The sequence below is a fragment of the Cyprinus carpio genome, chromosome B1 (assembly GCF_018340385.1).
Source record: "Cyprinus carpio isolate SPL01 chromosome B1, ASM1834038v1, whole genome shotgun sequence".
Lineage (NCBI taxonomy): Eukaryota > Metazoa > Chordata > Actinopteri > Cypriniformes > Cyprinidae > Cyprinus > Cyprinus carpio.
The window spans coordinates 23,272,635-23,292,037 of NC_056597.1; the positions used below are offsets into that span (position 1 = coordinate 23,272,635).

The 19,403-nt window shown below is 34.7% G+C and overlaps 1 protein-coding gene across 1 annotated transcript in view; it reads right to left on the reverse strand.

Moving 5' to 3' along the window:
• Window positions 1–19,403, reverse strand: part of farp1 (FERM, RhoGEF (ARHGEF) and pleckstrin domain protein 1 (chondrocyte-derived)) — a 74,371-nt gene that overhangs the window by 7,616 nt on the left and 47,352 nt on the right. The window contains exons 14-23 of the mRNA XM_042717011.1: window positions 14,956–15,143; window positions 11,984–12,073; window positions 9,159–9,292; window positions 6,888–6,969; window positions 4,953–5,190; window positions 3,504–3,634; window positions 3,349–3,417; window positions 2,397–2,486; window positions 1,906–1,988; window positions 270–382 (exon numbers count right to left, since the gene is read on the reverse strand). Coding sequence (XP_042572945.1) covers window positions 270–382; window positions 1,906–1,988; window positions 2,397–2,486; window positions 3,349–3,417; window positions 3,504–3,634; window positions 4,953–5,190; window positions 6,888–6,969; window positions 9,159–9,292; window positions 11,984–12,073; window positions 14,956–15,143 — 1,218 coding nt within the window. The remainder of the gene's footprint in view (window positions 1–269; window positions 383–1,905; window positions 1,989–2,396; window positions 2,487–3,348; window positions 3,418–3,503; window positions 3,635–4,952; window positions 5,191–6,887; window positions 6,970–9,158; window positions 9,293–11,983; window positions 12,074–14,955; window positions 15,144–19,403) is intronic.

Here is a 19,403-nt window from a genome sequence, read left to right on the forward strand (position 1 = left end):
AACACAGCGCAAACAGTCAAATCACAATGACATCAAACTCCACGTCTAGACGACAGGAACAATGTGATGAAAGACAAGCAGAAGAGATTTAGCTGCTGTGAATGAAGCAGAAGAAAAAGAGCATGTGTGTATCAGACCGCAGGACTGGGAACCTGTGGAACATGACGCAGTGCAAACACTCACAGTATTTCTATGTCATGATGCCCTGTGGGTCAGATCAGTGAATCAGCTCTAGCAGAAGTGAACAGGCAGTTAACGAGAAAACTCACTGCTGTCCGTGAAACTGCTGGACAGGATCTCAGCCGAGGAGCCGTTGCATTTGTCCGCCAGTTCAATGGCCATCTTGATGTCCTCCACCCACTTCTCCATCTCAGACGCTGAGCTGCGGAGGCATTGAGAGGACGCTAGTAACACAGCTTCTGTCAATCAAAGCACTGAAGACAGCGATACTAGGATTTCACCACTTTAGTTTGATTTCACCACCCATTTTAGTTAAGGGGCATTATCATTATCAGCACGAAGTAGATTACGAAAAAATTACTAAAATAAAGTCTCAAATAAACACTTACAATTACATAATAATACTACTAATACTATTAGCATTAATAATAACCATTATTATTTATATATTATAATAAATAACAATTATTATTATTATTATTATTATTATTATTGGGTTAGGGTTAGCCCTAACTCTAACCCTAACCCTATTATTTAAAACCAAACAATTTTTCTTCTTATTCATCTATTATCATAAACAAAATAATTGTTAAATTAGTTTATTAGTAGTAATAGTAGTATTACTGCTAGTAGTATTTTTATTCTTAATATGAATAATAATATTAATATTCATAATATTGTTGTTATTATTATATGCAATAATTATATAATAATAATAATAATAATCAGATACAAAAAAAATGTTGTTTTTAATTATAATAATTATTATTATTATTATTGTTTAAAACCTAACAATTGTTCTTCTTCATATATTATCGTAAACAAAATAATTGTTAAATTAGTTTATTGTGAGTAGTAGTATTAGTAGTATTTTTATTTTTAATATGAATATGAATATGAATATTAAGAATATTGTTATTATTATATGTAATAATTATATAATAATAATAATAATAATCAGATAAAAAGAAAAAATATTTTAATTATTATAATAGTTATTAATATATAATTATTATTATTATTTAAAACCAAACAATTTTTCTTTTTTGTATATTATTATAAAAAATAATTGTTTATTTATAATTGTAAAATTAGTTTATTATGAGTAGTAGTATTAGTATTATTACTGCTAGTAGTATTTTTGTTCTTAATATGAATATTAATATTCATAATATTGTTGTTATATGTAATAATTATAAAATAATAATAATATCAGATGAGAAAAATAGTTTTTAATTATAATTATTAGTAGTAGTAGTAGTAGTAGTAGTAGTAGTAGTAGTAGTAGAAAAATTGATGGCAGCCCTTATTAATATTATTATTCATATTATATATTATAATAATATTATTATTATTAAAAACATTGTGCTCTGTCCTGTCAGAATCTCAACTGAAAATCCTGTAGTATTTCTGTGGGTTTTTCCTGCTGTGCAGCTCTTCTCTAAACTCAGTTCAGTAAATGCATTAGAAGCAGCTTTTATGTAATGCTGCAAAACACTGCATTTGATCACAGAACAACAACAACAACACTTCATAACTTTTTACAATCTACTGATACTTGATTTACTCAGAACTGCATTCCCTAATTTATATAATCAAGAAATAAAGAAACTAGTCTTACGAGAAAACAACTGACACTGACACTGACGAGCATAAAGCCAGCCGTTCTTGTAATAATTAACCAGTTAAGCCCTGAACAGGTTAATTAGTGAGCATGTTAATTACCTGGCGGCCACGACGACGGACTGTCTCTGTCCAAACAGAGTGAAGGAATGTGGGACGCCCCACTCGTCCTCGCTCTCACGGATCTACACAAACACGACAGATTAACCCATCGGTTACGAACACTCACATTTCACCTCAAAGCCAAAAGAAGAAAAATAAAATCAATCATCACTGATGTTATTTTGTCCCTCGATTCTCCTGCGCCGAGGTCTGAACAAAAGCGTTCATTATTTTTCAGTTAAAACCTCATCAAGATTGCAATTCAGCATCCGTGTTTCTGGATAATTACATTTACATGCAATATGCAATTTAGCTGTGGCCTGCAGAACAATGGAGCTCCTGTTTGTGTGAATGTGCAATTAGTAACACGGCCAAAACACAGGCACTGCTGCTGTACTGAATGGTACTGTCAGTGAAGTTATATAATATACAGAGCTGAAAGAAACATCACTGTTTATGTTGTGGTCAGAAATGAATCAAATATTACCCACCGTCATGCCGTACAGAGGAAGCTGGCCGTTCACTTTGAACTGATTGGAGGCTGTCATCCCTCGACTCGTGTACATCAGAACATCATTGAACTGCAAACAAATTCAAGAGGAGAAAGGAATACAATAGTGTTCATTGTTTTATCTCTCTTAAAACTGTCAAGAAAGATGATTCACTTAAACTAGTATTCCATGGCACTTCAAAAAATACCACAGTATTACTATAGCAGGGGTCAAAAACATGGTAATATCATGATACGTTTTGGTCATTACTTAGACTATCATACTGTGGTAATAATAAAATAAAAAGTAAAATACAACCAAAACATGAATATATAAAATGAAACAAAGATACAAAATACAAAATAATAAAATAGACAATAAGAAAATTAAACATTAAAGTAAAAAAAAAAAATTAATAATAATAATATAAAAAGAATGCATTTAAAATAAAACAAAAGAAAACAACATAAATCATTCATTAAAAAAGTTAAATAGAACAAAAATAATACATTTAAAAATAACAAACAAAACAATCACAGAATGAAGAGTAAAACAAAATATTTAATACATTGAAAATGTAACAAAATAAAACAAAAAATAAAATACAAAAAAATAATAAACGATCAAAAAAAACATTAATAAAGTAAAAGAAATAAAATAAACAAATAATAAAGCAAAACAAAATAATAAATGATCAAAAATATTAATAAATGAACACTAAGTTGTTGTTTTTATGAATAAATTAAACAAACATAATAAATGATCAAATACAACATAAAATAAAAAAAAAACACTGAAGTACTCTTTTATTATTAATACAGCAATCAAACCAATACAGTACTTTTGATAAAGGATGTTGCAAGTCTGAATAGATCATAATTCTAACAAACCATCTGGCTGTAACAGGTGTCTAGTACTTCGTTACTAGTATAAGAGAGTGAGCGGCTCTTACCAGGAAGAACATTCTCTGCTGTAGACCTTTTCCAGAGAGTTTGCTGAGACAACCAAGCCTGATAAACTCCTGTCAAAACAGACACAACCAGGTCACACCAGAACATTTCTATCCAACTCGTCCACCTTTCTGATTTCAAGCCCGTCAGAACTGACCCGTCCAGGAATGGCGAGATCCTCGACGCCAGTGAGGTCTTTCTTGAGCTCGAGAAGCTTCTGGAAGTTCTCCATCTTGATGAGGGTGCCGTGAAGCTGCACGACCATCTCAGAAATATCCGCGAGCGCAGCTGGAACAGACCAAATGCATCTTGAGAAGATGTAGAAACTGTGTGTCGATGGACAAAACAGAACAAAACAAAACAAAACAAAACAAAGCAAAGCAAAGCAAAGCAAAGCAAAGCAAAGCAAAGCAAAACAAATTAAAGCAAAGCAGAGCAAAACAAAACAAAGCAAAGCAAAGCAAAACAAATTAAAGCAAAGCAAAGCAAAACAAAACAAATTAAACCAAAGCAAAACAAAACAAAGCAAAGCAAAGCAAAGCAAAGCAAAGCAAAGCAAAACAAATTAAATCAAAGCAAAGCAAAACAAATTAAATCAAAGCAAAGCAAAGCAAAGCAAAGCAAAGCAAAGCAAAACAAAGCAAAGCAAAACAAATTAAATCAAAGCAAAGCAAAACAAATTAAATCAAAGCAAAGCAAAGCAAAACAAAACAAAACAAATTAAAGCAAAGCAAAACAAAACAAAAAGCAAATTAAAGCAAAGCAAAGCAAAACAAATATATATAAATATATATATATATATATATATATCTATATATATATATATAACCTTTATTTAAACAGAAAAGTCCCATTGAGACACAGTCTCTTTTACAAGGGAGTCCTGTATAACACGTTCAATCATAAGTTGCAAGACAATAAATTACAATATAAAATACAAAGCAGATTTACACAAAATTTACAGAATATTTGCATGTGAAGATGCAATGAGTTTAAAATATGTAAACAAACGAAATAGGGGCTAGAAGTCAATATCCACCACCATTAATTAAAACAGTTACACATGTCCGTCCGCATATCAGATATTCTTTTTTTAAAAGCAGCTAATTAAATTAATTGAATTAAAGCAAAGCAAAGCAGAACAAATTAAAGCAAAGCAAAGCAAAACAAATTAAAGCAAAGCAAATTAAAGCAAAACAAAACAAAACAAAACAAAGCAAAAACAAATATTGTTGGTCCTATTTTTATTAAGTGGCTTTAACTACTATGTACTTACATTTAAATTAATCATTTGATACATTGCACTTATATTTTTAAAATACCTGCATGTAATTACATCTGTAATACATTTCTGTAATTACATTTATACTTACACTGTTGACCCATGTCTTACACCTTAACCCACCTTTAAAACTACCCATACCACCAAACCTGTCCCTAACCTTACACATATCCAACCTCAAGAGGTGCTTTTAGGTGGCCTTAAGGTGTCCTAAATAGCTTTAAGTTGTCCTTGTTAAACATGTTACATATAATTACTATTATAATAATTAATTCTGATTCAGAAACTGAGAGCGGAGGCTAAAGCGGGCGTGGGATGGCGTACCTCGCGAGTCTCTGAAGTCGTCGTGTGTTGGTGGATAGTGTTTGCACAGGCGCTCCAGGATCTGTTTGTAGTGCATGAGGCGATGCAGCGGCCGCAGGAAGAAGATGTTGAGCGGCAGGTAACACACCTTCTGCAGCTCGAAGTCTCGACACAGACCCTCCAGCCTCCGGGACGAGCGACACGTCCGCTCCAGCTCCAGCAGCGCCTCCGAATGCTTCTGAAGATGAGCCGTGAGCAGCTGAGGAAACAAAACACACAGATGAGCTATCTGTAATAATACTATGGTATGGTATTACCATCACACCATGGCAAAAACCACAATACTGTGATATATCAGATACTCTAAGAATAAACTAGTAAAAAAAAAAAATGTCTTTTGATAATACTGTAGGGGTAACACATTACAAGTAACCTGAGTTGTGTAATCAGATTAGTAATGCATTACTTTTTAATTTAAAAAAAAAAAAAAAAAAAAAAAAAAAAAAAAAAAAAAAAAAAAAAACAAAAAAAAAAAACAAAAAAAAAAAAAAAAAAACAACAAACAAAAAAAAAAAAAAGGTAGAGTAATGCATTACTTTTTAATTTACAGCAAAATATCTGAGCTACTTTTTTAAATAAGTAATGCCAGGTACTTTGTTTTCTAACAGATTTGTGACTAACAGCTCTTCTGTTCCCATGTTGAGGAAAATCTGTAGTAAGTGCAGAGGCGTTGAGTGCAATGTGTAAATACGATGGATACTGTAGTAGTTCTAGACTACAGTTGAAGCACTAAGACTGGCAAGAGCGGATTCCAAATCTTCAGTACTTATCTTGCTGGATCTGTCCGCAGCTTTTGACACGGTTAACCACAAGATCCTCCTGTCAACCCTATTGGCAAAGGGCATCTCAGGAACCACACTCCAGTGGTTTGAGACTCACACCTCACATATATCCCCATAAAAAAAAACTTGGAGAGGTGAGGTGTCCAAGTCTCAACATCTAACTACTGGGGTGCCTCAGGGCTCAGTTCTTGGACCACTTCTCTTCTCTGTCTACATGGCATCATTAGGTTCTGTCATTCAGAAACATGGCTTTTCTTATCACTGCTATACTGATGACACTCAACTCTACTTCTCATTCCATCCTGATGATGCAACGATAGCTGCTCGCATCTCAGCTTGTCTAACAGACATTTCTTGGTTTATAAAGGACCGTCACCTTCAACTCAACCTTGCCAAGACAGAACTGCTTGTGGTTCCAGCAAACCCATCATTTCATCACAATTTCATCATCCAGTTAGGCACATCAACCATAACTCCTTCAAAACAGTCATAAACTTTGGAGTTATGATTGATGATCAGCTGACTTTATCAGACCACGATGCTAAAACTGCCCGGTCCTGCAGATTTGCTTTATGCAACATCAAGAAGATCAGGCCCTTTCTTTCGGAACATGCTGCACAACTCCTTATTCAAGCTCTTGTTCTGTCCAGACTGGACTATTGCAACGCTCTCTTGGCAGGTCTTCCAGCCAGTTCTATCAAACCTTTACAATTAATCCAGATAATATCTGATATTATGTTTTTTGGTCATGTACTGTGATAATACCATGGTAATCTTTTAAATTCTTGTACACCATTGGCATCCTACATGTTTATTGTGTTTACAGTATGTGGTTTATTTTATGGTGTGGCTTATGGCATAGTATTACATCACCTCAAACATTAATGAAAAAAAATAAAAAAAAATAATAATAATTATTATTGTTGTCGTTATTATTATTTTTTTATTTTTTTTACAAAAATTTGGACAACAATTTTTGTCCCATTTTATATCCCATTTCAAATTCCCATTTATTCGCATTTTATGTCTTATAAAAAAAAAAAAAAAAACATTGTCCAAAACTAATATCTCAGTGAAATCAACGAGGATCAAAGAAAGATCTAGATGTTCTGACCTTCAAACCCTGGATGTTCTTCAGCATGACATCTCCAACGCGCTGGTAGTCTCCTTTGATGTGTGCGTTAGATCTACCTTCCCTGGGAACAACAAACAAAATTAACAATCATTAAATTAATATATTCAGTATTTATAAATATATATTACATTTATTTTATTCATTACATTAAATTGAATATATATTAAATTAATATATTAAAATTTAACATTTTAATTAGATATATAATGTAATAATTTATATATGTAATAATTTAATATAAACATATTTCCTTTTTTGTTGGACTCACTTTCTAAGGACAAGTAATATTGATTACATTTTTTCCTTTTTGGAACCTTTGCTTCCACTGAATGTGCATCTTGCACATTCTGCTAAACATCTCCATTTTTGTTTGACAGAAGAATGTCAGTCATACATATTTGAATTCATGAGAGTAAATAAATTTTGGGGGAAGTCGTGGCCTAATGGTTAGAGAGTCGGACTCCCAATCGAAGGGGTTGTGAGTTCGAGTCTCGGGCCGGCAGGAATTGTGGGTGGGGGAGTGCATGTACAGTTCTCTCTCCACCTTCAATACCATGACTTAGGTGCCCCTTGAGCAAGGCATCGAACCCCCAACTGCTCCCGGGCGCCGCAGCATAAAATGGCTGCCCACTGCTCCGGGTGTGTGTTCACAGTGTGTGTGTGTGTTCACTGCTCTGTGTGTGTGCACTTCGGATGGGTTAAATGCAGAGCACGAATTCTGAGTATGGGTCACCATACTTGGCTGAATGTCACGTCACACTCACACTTTAAATTTAAATTTTGGGTGAGCTGAAGTTCTTGTGTCGTCCAGCAGATGTCTCTGTTGTACATCAATGCACACACAGACTTTCTGAGCTCCTGAACATCAATGAAGCATCATCTGTCATGCTATAGAGCCGTTCCCCGCTTTTCACCGAGAGCCACTGTACACTAAAACCTCCATTTATCATCCTGTCCTTTAACACAGGTCCAACCAGTTCCCCACAGAGCAGCATTAAACATTACAGCCGCGCAGGAGAACATCTGAGCCGGCAGAGCTCCATCAGTTACTGTCTGAACACATTATACTGCCGGAGCGGAGAACATGTGTAGAGTCTGATACTGCAGCTCTGTTCTGAGCAGCATTTCTAAAGACTTGCGCTCATAAAAAAATATGAGCTGTGTCTCATGGCACAGTATTAATTTGGCTAAAAATGGATGGATGGATAGATAGAAAGATAATTTATATAATATATGGTATTATATATACAACAATAATTAGAAGTATTATATCAATTATCTTAAAACGTCTTTATTTCTAGAAAAAAAAGAAATCTAGCATATATAAATAAAATGTCAAATATTTAATGCAATATGATTTTTTTTATTGACTGATCAAAATGATCAAATTAAAAAAACAACCATTCAATAAAAAATAATAATTCTCACAAAAAAATAAAATAAGTAAATTAATAATAATAATAATAATAATAATAATAATAATAATAAATAATATATATATATATATATATAATATATATATATATATATATATATATATATATATATATATATATATATATCTATATATATAAATTTATATTAATAATATTATAATGTAAGTGTGTGAATGAAAATTATATACATTTTACAAACATTTTATAATATATTAATATTTTATTTAAAAATATTAATATTATCTTTTATAACATTAATATTTTATAAAAACATAAATATTTATATGTTTTTAATTTACAACTGAAATAATACACTGGCCTATCTGGTGTCTAGCAAAACATAATCTGTGAAGCCTTTCAACTAAACAAGACTTGCTAGTTATGCTGGTTAAACTAATTCTTTACCCTGAAGGCGGACAACAGATAACCAAACCATGCAGTATTATGAACATAAAGGGTGTTTTTAGGACCAAAATGCAGCAGAAAAAGTGTTTAACTTTCACAAAAATAACGTCACGACACATTTTCTGCATGCAAAATATATTTTCCTATTTATTTCTTTGATTTGGTGATTAAATGTGGCCTGGGCATGTTCTTGACAGATGCACTTTTATTTCAGTCATGTGAGGTTAATTTCATGTCATGTTACAGCTAACTAGATCTGATGCAATGCAATTGTTATTCGACTAGCAAATGAAAAGGCATCAAACGGCGTATTAAAATACTGAATGACAGATCGAGGCGTGTGTCTGTTACGGTTGGAAAAGTTTGTACACATTCCAATATAACAAACACATTTATCTCATATACACACCACTGAGCCAGACGCTGCTCCACGTCATTCAGGAACGTCTCGTGGAATTTATACACTGGTTCAAAATTGGCAAATATTAGATTCCTCAAGGAGTCCGGCATGGCCTCGTCCTTCCCTACAGACTTCTGAAAGGACTGAAAACATACAGGGAAAGAAGAAAAACATAAGACATTTTCATAGCATTCATGCTCTGGATCAGTTGTAGAGGAAGCTTTGAATACATCTAGCTCATCAATCTTCAAAAACTCCAAAAATCAGTTTTCCATGAGCCTTTAAACGGTCTACAGTAAATAGAGGAACACATCAATCGTTTCCCATCATCACATCAAACATGAAATCCCACACTGTAAAACCATTGGGCTTCTTCATACAGATCCAAACATGAAGAGATCAGCAGTGTGATGACTATCTCAAACAGACTGTGTGACGTGATGACAGAAGAATCCATGAATAAAGACTCCGTCTCTTCATTCTCATGTTCTACAAAACATCCACTGTGATTTTACACTGTACGCCCATATAAAAAATATTCTATGTGATATATATCTAGCAACATGTTGCCAATTATCGAGAACACCTTAGCAACCATCCAAAAGCATGACAACAACTTAGCAACCAACCAAAAACTCTAACGACCACCCAGCAACAAACCAAAAATCCTAACAACCAGCTAGAAACCAACCAAATACCCTAACAACCACTTGCCAACTTTTTAACCCAAACACCCTAGGAACTGCATATTAACAGCCTAGCAACCATCCAAAAACCCTAACAACGACCTAGCAACCAACCAAAAACCCTAACAACCACATAGCAACCACCTGGCAATTAGTTAACAATTCATCAGAATGCCTTAGAAACTGTTAACACCTCAGCAACCATCCAAAAAACCCTAACAACCACCAAGCAGCCAACCCAAAAAAAACATAACAACCACCTAGCAACCAGAGAGCTCCAGAGAGCCTCAACTTTGTACTCTTTTAAACTAAAGTCGCGGTTATCTCACGTTGTAGTATTTTGTTGTTATTGTTCTGTCTTTAGTTTTGTTTACTACTGTGAAACAACGGCCCGGGCCAGTGCTGCCACCTTGTGGAAAAACAGATTAGTGCAAAACAAATTCAATGCTCATGTGCAACCTATGTGTACAAAGTGCACAGCTTTACACAAAAATCAGGTGTTTGTTCACCTGAAAAATTCAGGTGCGTGTGCAGTCCGTGCATACTTTTCTAGTGACGAAATTTGCATGACGCATACCGTACGCAGACCCTCGCATACGCGTAAAACTAAATTTTGGGCTTAATTGTGCCTCTTCGCTCACTAGCAGTGCAGAGGGTTGTGAGGAGATCTCTATGGTGTTTAAACTGTTGAACAGATGCAGCTGTAATAACGCGAGCAGTCAGGTGGGTGTGGCGGTCTGGGATCCAAACAGCAGCTTCAGATCCAGAAGCCAAAGGGAAATATTTATGAGACATGTAAACGTGTCGCCCCGCTGCTTCTTTCCACTACCTTGTAACACTTCAAAGAGATGCATTACAATGCAGACGTTCAGAAAGGAGGAGGCAAGCAGCGAAGGAACAACAACTACACCTTACCTTAAATGCTTTAGTATGTTTGGTGTAGATGTTTTTCCTTAACCTCCAGACAATAGATATTAATATCAAAATGTGACTTCATAGTCGACAATAAAATTTCAGTCAAAAAACAATGCAATATTTAAGGATTTAAAAGGAAACTACCTAGCAACAATCCAGAAACACCCTATGAACTACCCTAGAAACCAACTAACCAACCAATAATATTAAAAAAAAACCTTAGTATTAACCTTGCAACTGTTCAGGAACTGCTTATCACACCAGAGCAACCAAAGAAAAACCTTTGCAGCCACCTGACAACATGTTATGGTTTTGGTAGCAACCCCCTGGCAACAATTATCCAGAAAACCCTAGCAACCATCTAGAAAGCCATTACAATCACCTAAATCACCCTAGCAACAATCTAGCAATGCCTTACGCAACACCCCAAACAGCTATGCAACAGCCTTACAATGCCCCGACAACCACCAGAAAACAGTAGCAACTGCCTAGCAACACCCTGGAAACTACCCAGAACACCTTAGTAATGTCCAAACATTCTGCTAGAAACCTTAGCAACCACCTAGCAACTATCAACACCACTATATCAACTGTCTAGCAATGCTCTAACAACTACCCAAAACACCCTCACGACAGCTTATTAACATCCTAGCAACAACCAGAAAACCTTAGCAACACTCAGAATGGTTTAATACTCAAGTAACCACGTAGTGTACCCTAGTAACCCTAGAAAAGACACAGCAACCCCCAGATCATCATAGAAACACAATACCCAACTCCCGAATATCTCTGCAACAACCTAACAACTACCAGAAAACATTAGCAACTGCTTAGCAACACCTTAGTAGCTATTTAGATCACTCTAGCAGTTCAAACATTATCCTATAACACATTAGAACCATAGAAACCATTAACACCTTAGCAACCATCTACTGAAGCGATGCTACACACACCCAAACATCTTTGCAACAGCCTAACAATGCCCTACCACAAACCATTAGCAACCACCTGGCAATCATAAAGAACACTTAGAAACACCCTAGCAACTACTCAAAACAACCTAGCAACAGCTTATTCATGCACAAGCAATCATCAAAAAAAACATTTTCTTTAGAAAAGGTGACAATTTCACAGTATTTCAAAACTAACACAACTTAAGTAACAGCGCAGGTCACAGCTGAATGTAGCAGATATTACATTAGACTGAAAACTCAATGGCTGCATGAGACTTACCACGGTAATGACCTCCAGATCCTTCAGATACGTCCTCTCTGTGGTCAGGAGCTCTTTGGCGATGAAGTACGCTTTATCAGTCGGGAACCTCTGTGAGTGAAAGAAAGGAAAAATGAAAAGAAATTAAATGAAATTAAAGAAATTGAAAAATTAAATGGTGTTGGGCAATGATTACTCACATCCAAAATAAAAGTTTTTATGTACATAATATATGTGTGTGTACTGTGTATGTATATAAATACACATGCATGTATATATTTAAATAAACTGTTGTTTATATATTAAATATATTAATATATAATATAAATTATATGAATATACATATATACATGTAAATACTTTCAAAATGCATACCGTGTGTGTCTTTATATATACATAATAAATATACACAGTACACACACACACATTATATTATATTATATAAGCAAAAACTTGTGATTAATCGCGATTAGTCATTGCCTAGAACTAAAATTATGAGGACACAATTAAATAAATTCACAAACAAATAACAGGAGATATTTCTATACATTTAGAAATTAATTTACGGCATTTAAAATCAATTAAATATATTAAAAAATATATATTTATAAAGTTTTTACGCTGATAAAAAGGAGTCAGAAACATAAACATCAAGGGACATTTTAGTCCAATAAAATGCTATTTTTCTTTATTTTCCTTTTTTTTTTTGCATTATTGACACTATTTTCCTATTCAATGCTGTAAAGTTGCTTTGCCACAATCTGTATTGTTAAAAGCGCTATATAAATAAAGGTGACTTGAACCAAATGCCGGACAACATCTATGACAAAACCAAACTTGATCCTCACACACACAACGGCCCCTCAGTGATGTAAAACTCTCACTGTTCACTGAGCCGCTTCACTCCGCCGCTACATAATCTGCCCTAAATAGACTGGAATTTGGGTTGAGTTTATCTAGGTCTCCTATTCTGAGACGTCCACTGAGACACTTGACCAAAACGCAGTGGCACTTCTGATGATAAAACTCTTTTAACGCAGCCCTTCCACTTCTCACCGTAACCTTAATTTGTCTAGAGCGCCTTCAATTCAAGCACAATGTAATTTAAAGAGGAAAATTAGCCAAGGGTCCTTGAAATCTACTGCTGAGGAGACGACTGTGGTGTTCTTGAGCTACAGTTAAAGAGGTTGAATTGGCTGACAAAAACAATTACAGGCTCCGAATGTAACCTTTTGCCACAACAACTGAGAAATTAGAGAAACTTAAGTATTTATCAGCAACAAAAGACTTAACTAGTCATAAGCATTATATTGGTCAGACATATTAATGACTTAATATTTGGTTATTCTGAGTGATTTTTCAGTAAATGCTGAGTAAATTAAAGCTAAAGGCTAAATTATGTAAATACATATAAATATAAAATATTTATATCTAAATTATATATAATATAAATATATACAAGTGCTGTCAAACAATTAATCGCATCCAAAATAAAAGTTTTTGTTTGCATAATATATATATACTAGGGCTGTCAAATGATTAATCACGATTAATCACATCCAAAATAAAAGTTTTGTTTACATAATATATGTGTGTGTATACTGTGTATATTTATTATGTATATATAAATACAGCACACATGCATGTATATATTTAAGAAGAATATGTTATGTTTATATATTAAATATATTTATATATAATATAAAATATAAGAATATAAATATATAAATGTATATACATGTAAATATTTTCTAAAAGATATAATTTTATGTGTGTGTATTTATATATACATAATAAATATACCCTGTACACATACATATATTATGTAAACAAAACTTTTATTTTGGATGTGATTAATCGTGATTAATCATTTGACAGCCCTAATATATATATATATATATATATATATATATATATATATAATATATATATATCTATATATATATATATATATATATATATATATATATATATATATATATATATATGTGTGTGTACTGTGTTTATTTATTATTTATATATAAATACACACATACAGTATATATTTTGAAAATATTTACATGTATTTATATTTATGTATTTATATAATTATATTATATAAATATATTTAATATATAAACATAACATATTTTTCTTAAATATATACATGCATGTGTACGTGTTTATATATACATATACACATACATATATTATGTAAACACAAAAATGTATTTGGGGTGCAATTAATCATTTGACAGTCCTAATAAAAATTGTATAGCTTGATCAAATAAAAAAAATAAATATACAAATAAATTCTAATATATTCTAATAAACAAAAAACATTTATGTAAACATAAAAAAGGATTTTTTCATAAAACTGTATAATAAAGTATTAATATTATTAATTTATATAATAAAATAAAATTAGTTAATAAGTTAACATTATAAATAAATACTATATGTAAGCTCTTTCACATTTATGATTTTAAACTAAACCCTTTTCTCTAGATATCAGCATTAAAGGGATAGTTCACCCAAAAATGTTGACGGCAGCCATTATTTAGTTATTATTTATTATTATTATTATTATTATTATTATTATTATTATTATTATTATTATTATTAGTTATTTTTCATACTATGGAATTCAATGGCTACCGTCAGCTGTTACCAACATTCTTCAGAATATCTTCTTTTGTGCTCAAGAGAACAAAGAACCAGTTCAAGAAACAGAAAACTCAAACAGTTTTGGAACAATGTGAGGGTGAGTAAATGATGAAAAAAAATAATAATTCTGGGTGAACTATTTGAAAAAACCTGAAACAACGTTTTCTAGATGGCTTATATATATCTTCGATCTGATCAGTGATTAGCGAGGTTCAAAATAATATTCTTACAACAAGTCAATATTTTGTAATTTGCAGTAAACAACCAAAGTGACCCACCAACGCCACTAATTGAACTAACTGAATTGCTGCTAATCTTGAACATTGTTCCCTCTCCAAAAGACAAACCTTCCTCCGAACCTCGTCCTCGTCGTCTGTGCGGACGAAACCAGCGTCCGTCAGTAAGGGGCTGGTGAGAGGCGAAGGCTGCCGTCTGTCTGGACTTTGGCCCAGGCTGAGACTCTGTTTCTGGCCATTCACCATCACCTGGCCTGCAGACGGAGACTCGCTGTGCTGAGGGCTCCTGGAAACTGGACCTAAAGGAGAACAGGCACGTCATGCTAAAGCCTTGAAGTAATGCGTATTGGGTTATCAAACATCAATGGACTAGTGAGACCTACTGCGTTTAGTAAATACAATCAAGTATGAGGGTTCAAAATGTACATTCAGTCAAACTACCCTACTGAAAAAAACAGCTAGTGACCAGCAAGCATTTTAGATGTCCAGAAATCTTCACTAGCAAGACTTCTTAGTCAACAGCTTTACCATAAAAAACTGCATGGTTTATCAGTAAGACCAGCAACAACCAGCTTGTACTAGCATGCAAATCCATGGCAATCTCAGCAGGTCTTTTCTGCAGGGTAGTTTTGACATTTTTATCCTTAATACTACTAGTAAAGATTCAAAATCGCCATGGGGTAAAGCTGCACGAAACACATTGTGTTTGGAAATAGACTATGGATGACAGCACCACATCGGGATCCAGACATGAGTGAGTCACACCATCCCAGTCTGGGATTTCCCCCTGAGGACACTGCCGGGATACATAACACATTCCCTGGATGATGGGGAAATCTTCAGACCACTACACAATCACTACACAAGTACATTCACATACTTGCCCGACAACGTTTTTGTGGCCCATGCCTTGGCACGAATGGGATGGGACATGCGAACCGTGACATTTCAAATGCACCGAGTGTCCACAGTGCAGCCATTATTGAGGACGCTGGACGAGCCGCAAATCTGGTGACAAAGGCCTCATCACGCACACATGCAAACATGCAAGACAAACAACTAAATGACTACGGCTACTCTACCACGAAACAAGGCGCTAACATCTATGGGCATCAGAGTAAACGTCTGGAGTCCCGCTTCACAAGTACCATGTTTTATTACTACTAATACACATTCATTTACAATGTTAAAGTGTTCCAGAAGAGTACTGAAAAGGGCTTGGAGTAGTAAAAATACCAACAGACATCAATCGTACAGAACCTGTAAGTCCATTTATAAGTGCTACAGGGTTGCAACAGAGAGGAAGAGTTAAAAAAATAAAAAATAAACGTATACTAAGGCTCACAGGTGAGACCTTTCCATTGCTTATCTGGTTATTTAGTCTAGTACAGTCTACGTCAGACGGTTTGTAAACACATACACTTTTGGTTAATCGTTTTGCATATGTGCCACAGTGATTGCACTGTTAATTATGAGTATTTTAAGAAAGTACAGTTACAATATATTACACAAACAAATCTGGAACATTTCGTATACCTCGGCAAAGTACATTTCATACTGAAAAAATCACAGGTTGAAAAAGAGAGAATCATTCAATACTGCTACAGTATTCTTGTGATAATACAACCTACAAGTAAAATCACATTTTAGTGTCATTTACAAAAAGTTAGGAACTACTTTGGTCACTGGCAATGATAAATTACAGATCGATGGGTGGGTGAGGATTATATACGTTCATATCAACAGTGGCATAAACTGACGCTTACCAATAAATAGTGCCAAATTTTGAGTAACAGACCCAAAAACTGCAGTGGTCTTGCGAATGGCTTTGCCAACACTTTCCAAAACCTTTCACTGACATAAGATTGCCATGCAAAAATACAAAATATATATCAAAAGAACTGAAAAGAACTGGCTTTTGGAAAAAATTTTTTTTTTTTAAGATTATATTTCAAATGCATCAGAACCCAATAAAATATATGCAAAAAAAAAAAAAAAAAAAAAAAAACGAAACAAGTGCAAAAAAGTGCAAGACCTTCTGATTACAAGGTCAGACTGAACATAAATACAGGACAGCTCATGAAAACCTTCCTAATCTTTTTAGACTTCATATTCTGAGCCTCAAAAGTTTCTTACTCACAATGTCCAATTCTCACCTACACCCATCTCCATTTCAAAAGACCACTGCATTTTAATGGGCCCTTGTCAATGCAAAGTCTTTTATACATATGAAAAGGATGGCAGCAAAATGCTGAGACAAGGACAGGTTGACATGCTTCAAAGAGAAAGGGAAAAAAGACAAGGCGAGGCATTCCAGAGATACATGCTGCAAGAACAGTGCTGAAATTGGGCAGGAAAGGTCTTAAAAGCAATGCAACCTGAGCACAGGTTAATATACTTACAAATCAAGTGTACATCAAACATTGCAAAGGCACCACAAACAGATGACATTGATGAGGCGTGCCAGAGATACAGCGGTTTGTTTAGGAAAAAGAAATTAAGCAGCAAAGCAAAACAAAATTAAATCTTTATAATGTTGTATTTTAACAGGAGTGATGCATGCTGAGAAATGGGCAAGCAAACATGACAATGCCACCAGATCGTGCCGCACCCCAAGTAGAAACATAAAAGATAAAGAACTTGAAACTTCAACCAGTTCGAAAAAAAAAAAAAAAAAACAGTAACAAAGCTAGCATGAAGCCATAATGGTTGGGTGAAAATCTTTGATGAGCCTGATAAAAAGCTAAACCATTTACTGTTGCTTATCTCAAATTATGTCTACACAATCTCTTAAATGTATCTAATTTACCACACATCCAATAAGTATGATCTGCTTTTATGACAATACAAGATTAGTTCAAGTTTATACAAAAGTTATCCATCAGAATCTTGAAGCACTAGCTTGCCTAGCTGTGACAAATCATCAATGCCACACAGGAGTGACACTCTCAAAACTTTCATATCTTGGACATTTGTTGTCATATCGCCACTATTTTAGCAATAGCATATTACTAGTGCATAAAGACATCAGCTTCTGTAAGCTATGACTAACAGAAAGGTATTTCTGGTTGAGTAAAGGCATGGTATCTTTCTGTATTTTTGTAATCCTTTGTTTCTACATGAATGACAAAGAAAACTTTCACATTTTTGGCAATATGAGTAGTCAATTGGTTAGCAGTAATATGGGTAACCTTATTTAGCAATTGTAAAAAGATTTCAGTCTCTACATTTATAGACATGGCACTTTGCAGAAGGACCAATTATTTAACAGTCTGAAGTTAATCTTCTAAGAGTAATAGATATGAATTGTACCTATATTTGAAGTTCTAAAATATTTCTTTCAGGCTGAACAGAGTCTTCTTCCTAAACCTTGCAAACATTGCAAAAATACCATCATTGCTAATCTTGTTAATCTTGTAATCCTTGCTCAACTAGTGCCACCAAATGTAACTCCCAAACACTGCCTGTATCTGCAGGTAATCATGCCCCAAAGCACAAGAGCACATAATGCTATGCCAGGCCATGCCATGTCCGTTTGGTGTCACTAACAGCACAGAGACTACGCAATGCAACTTTAAGTACCTTGACTGGGCCTCCAAATTGCAAAATGGATATACAGTCAACAAATAACCAGGCGCACTTTATCTTCTCTAGCAGTTGAAGAATTTCACCCCATCCTCTTAATTGATGGGATAACGATAGTCATTGTCGCCCCCTTGTCCCTCATCCTCCAGTTGGAGACTGCCAAATGAAAACCTGCTTTGTGACATAGGGGAGGCATTGGCTGCCCCAGGGTTTCCAAAGACTAGGGGCTGACTGTAAGAGTTGCTGCCTGCATCTGACTCAGTATCACTTGACTCCGTTCCACTACTAGTGGAACCATCAATCATATGGACTGGGCTACTATGGTCATTAGCACTTAGCCGGCTTCCATAGAGTCTCTGGACTTCGCCTGATCGAGCTTGGCTAGATGCTCCAATCCCATTAGCAGCCACACGGCGCTCAAGGACGGCCATACGTTCAGCCCTCGAGACAACTGATCGAGGTTCATTGGCTGGGGTTGAACTTAACTGGCTCAAAATCATGGGATCAGTGTCGGAACGGTTGCGCATGCCATTTTGAAGTTTCTGCAAGTGTGGGGATCGATTAACAATTGGGGAGTAGCTCCCATAATGTTGAGGCTCACTCCCAGATCGGCCATTGGTAAGGTAATGACTACCGCCATCCCAACGGCGACGACCGCTATAGCCGATCTGCTCTGGATGGTTCAGGGAGTTAGTTTTGTGAAAACTGCTCATCACTGGGCTGCAGTTTGCACTCCGGGAACCAACTAGATGACCTGAAGGTGACACCAGACCACGTCTGTCCATACCTTGAAACAATTCATCCACCAAGGTACTACTCAGGGGGAGAGCACGTGGTGATCCGTTACCACAAAACGACCCATTAGACAACTGACTACCATTGAAGGTATCTGAACTCTGACCCAACCGATGGCTGGTCAAAGGAGACTCACGGAATTTAGACTTGCTTGCTCTTTGTCCATTATGCTGACCATT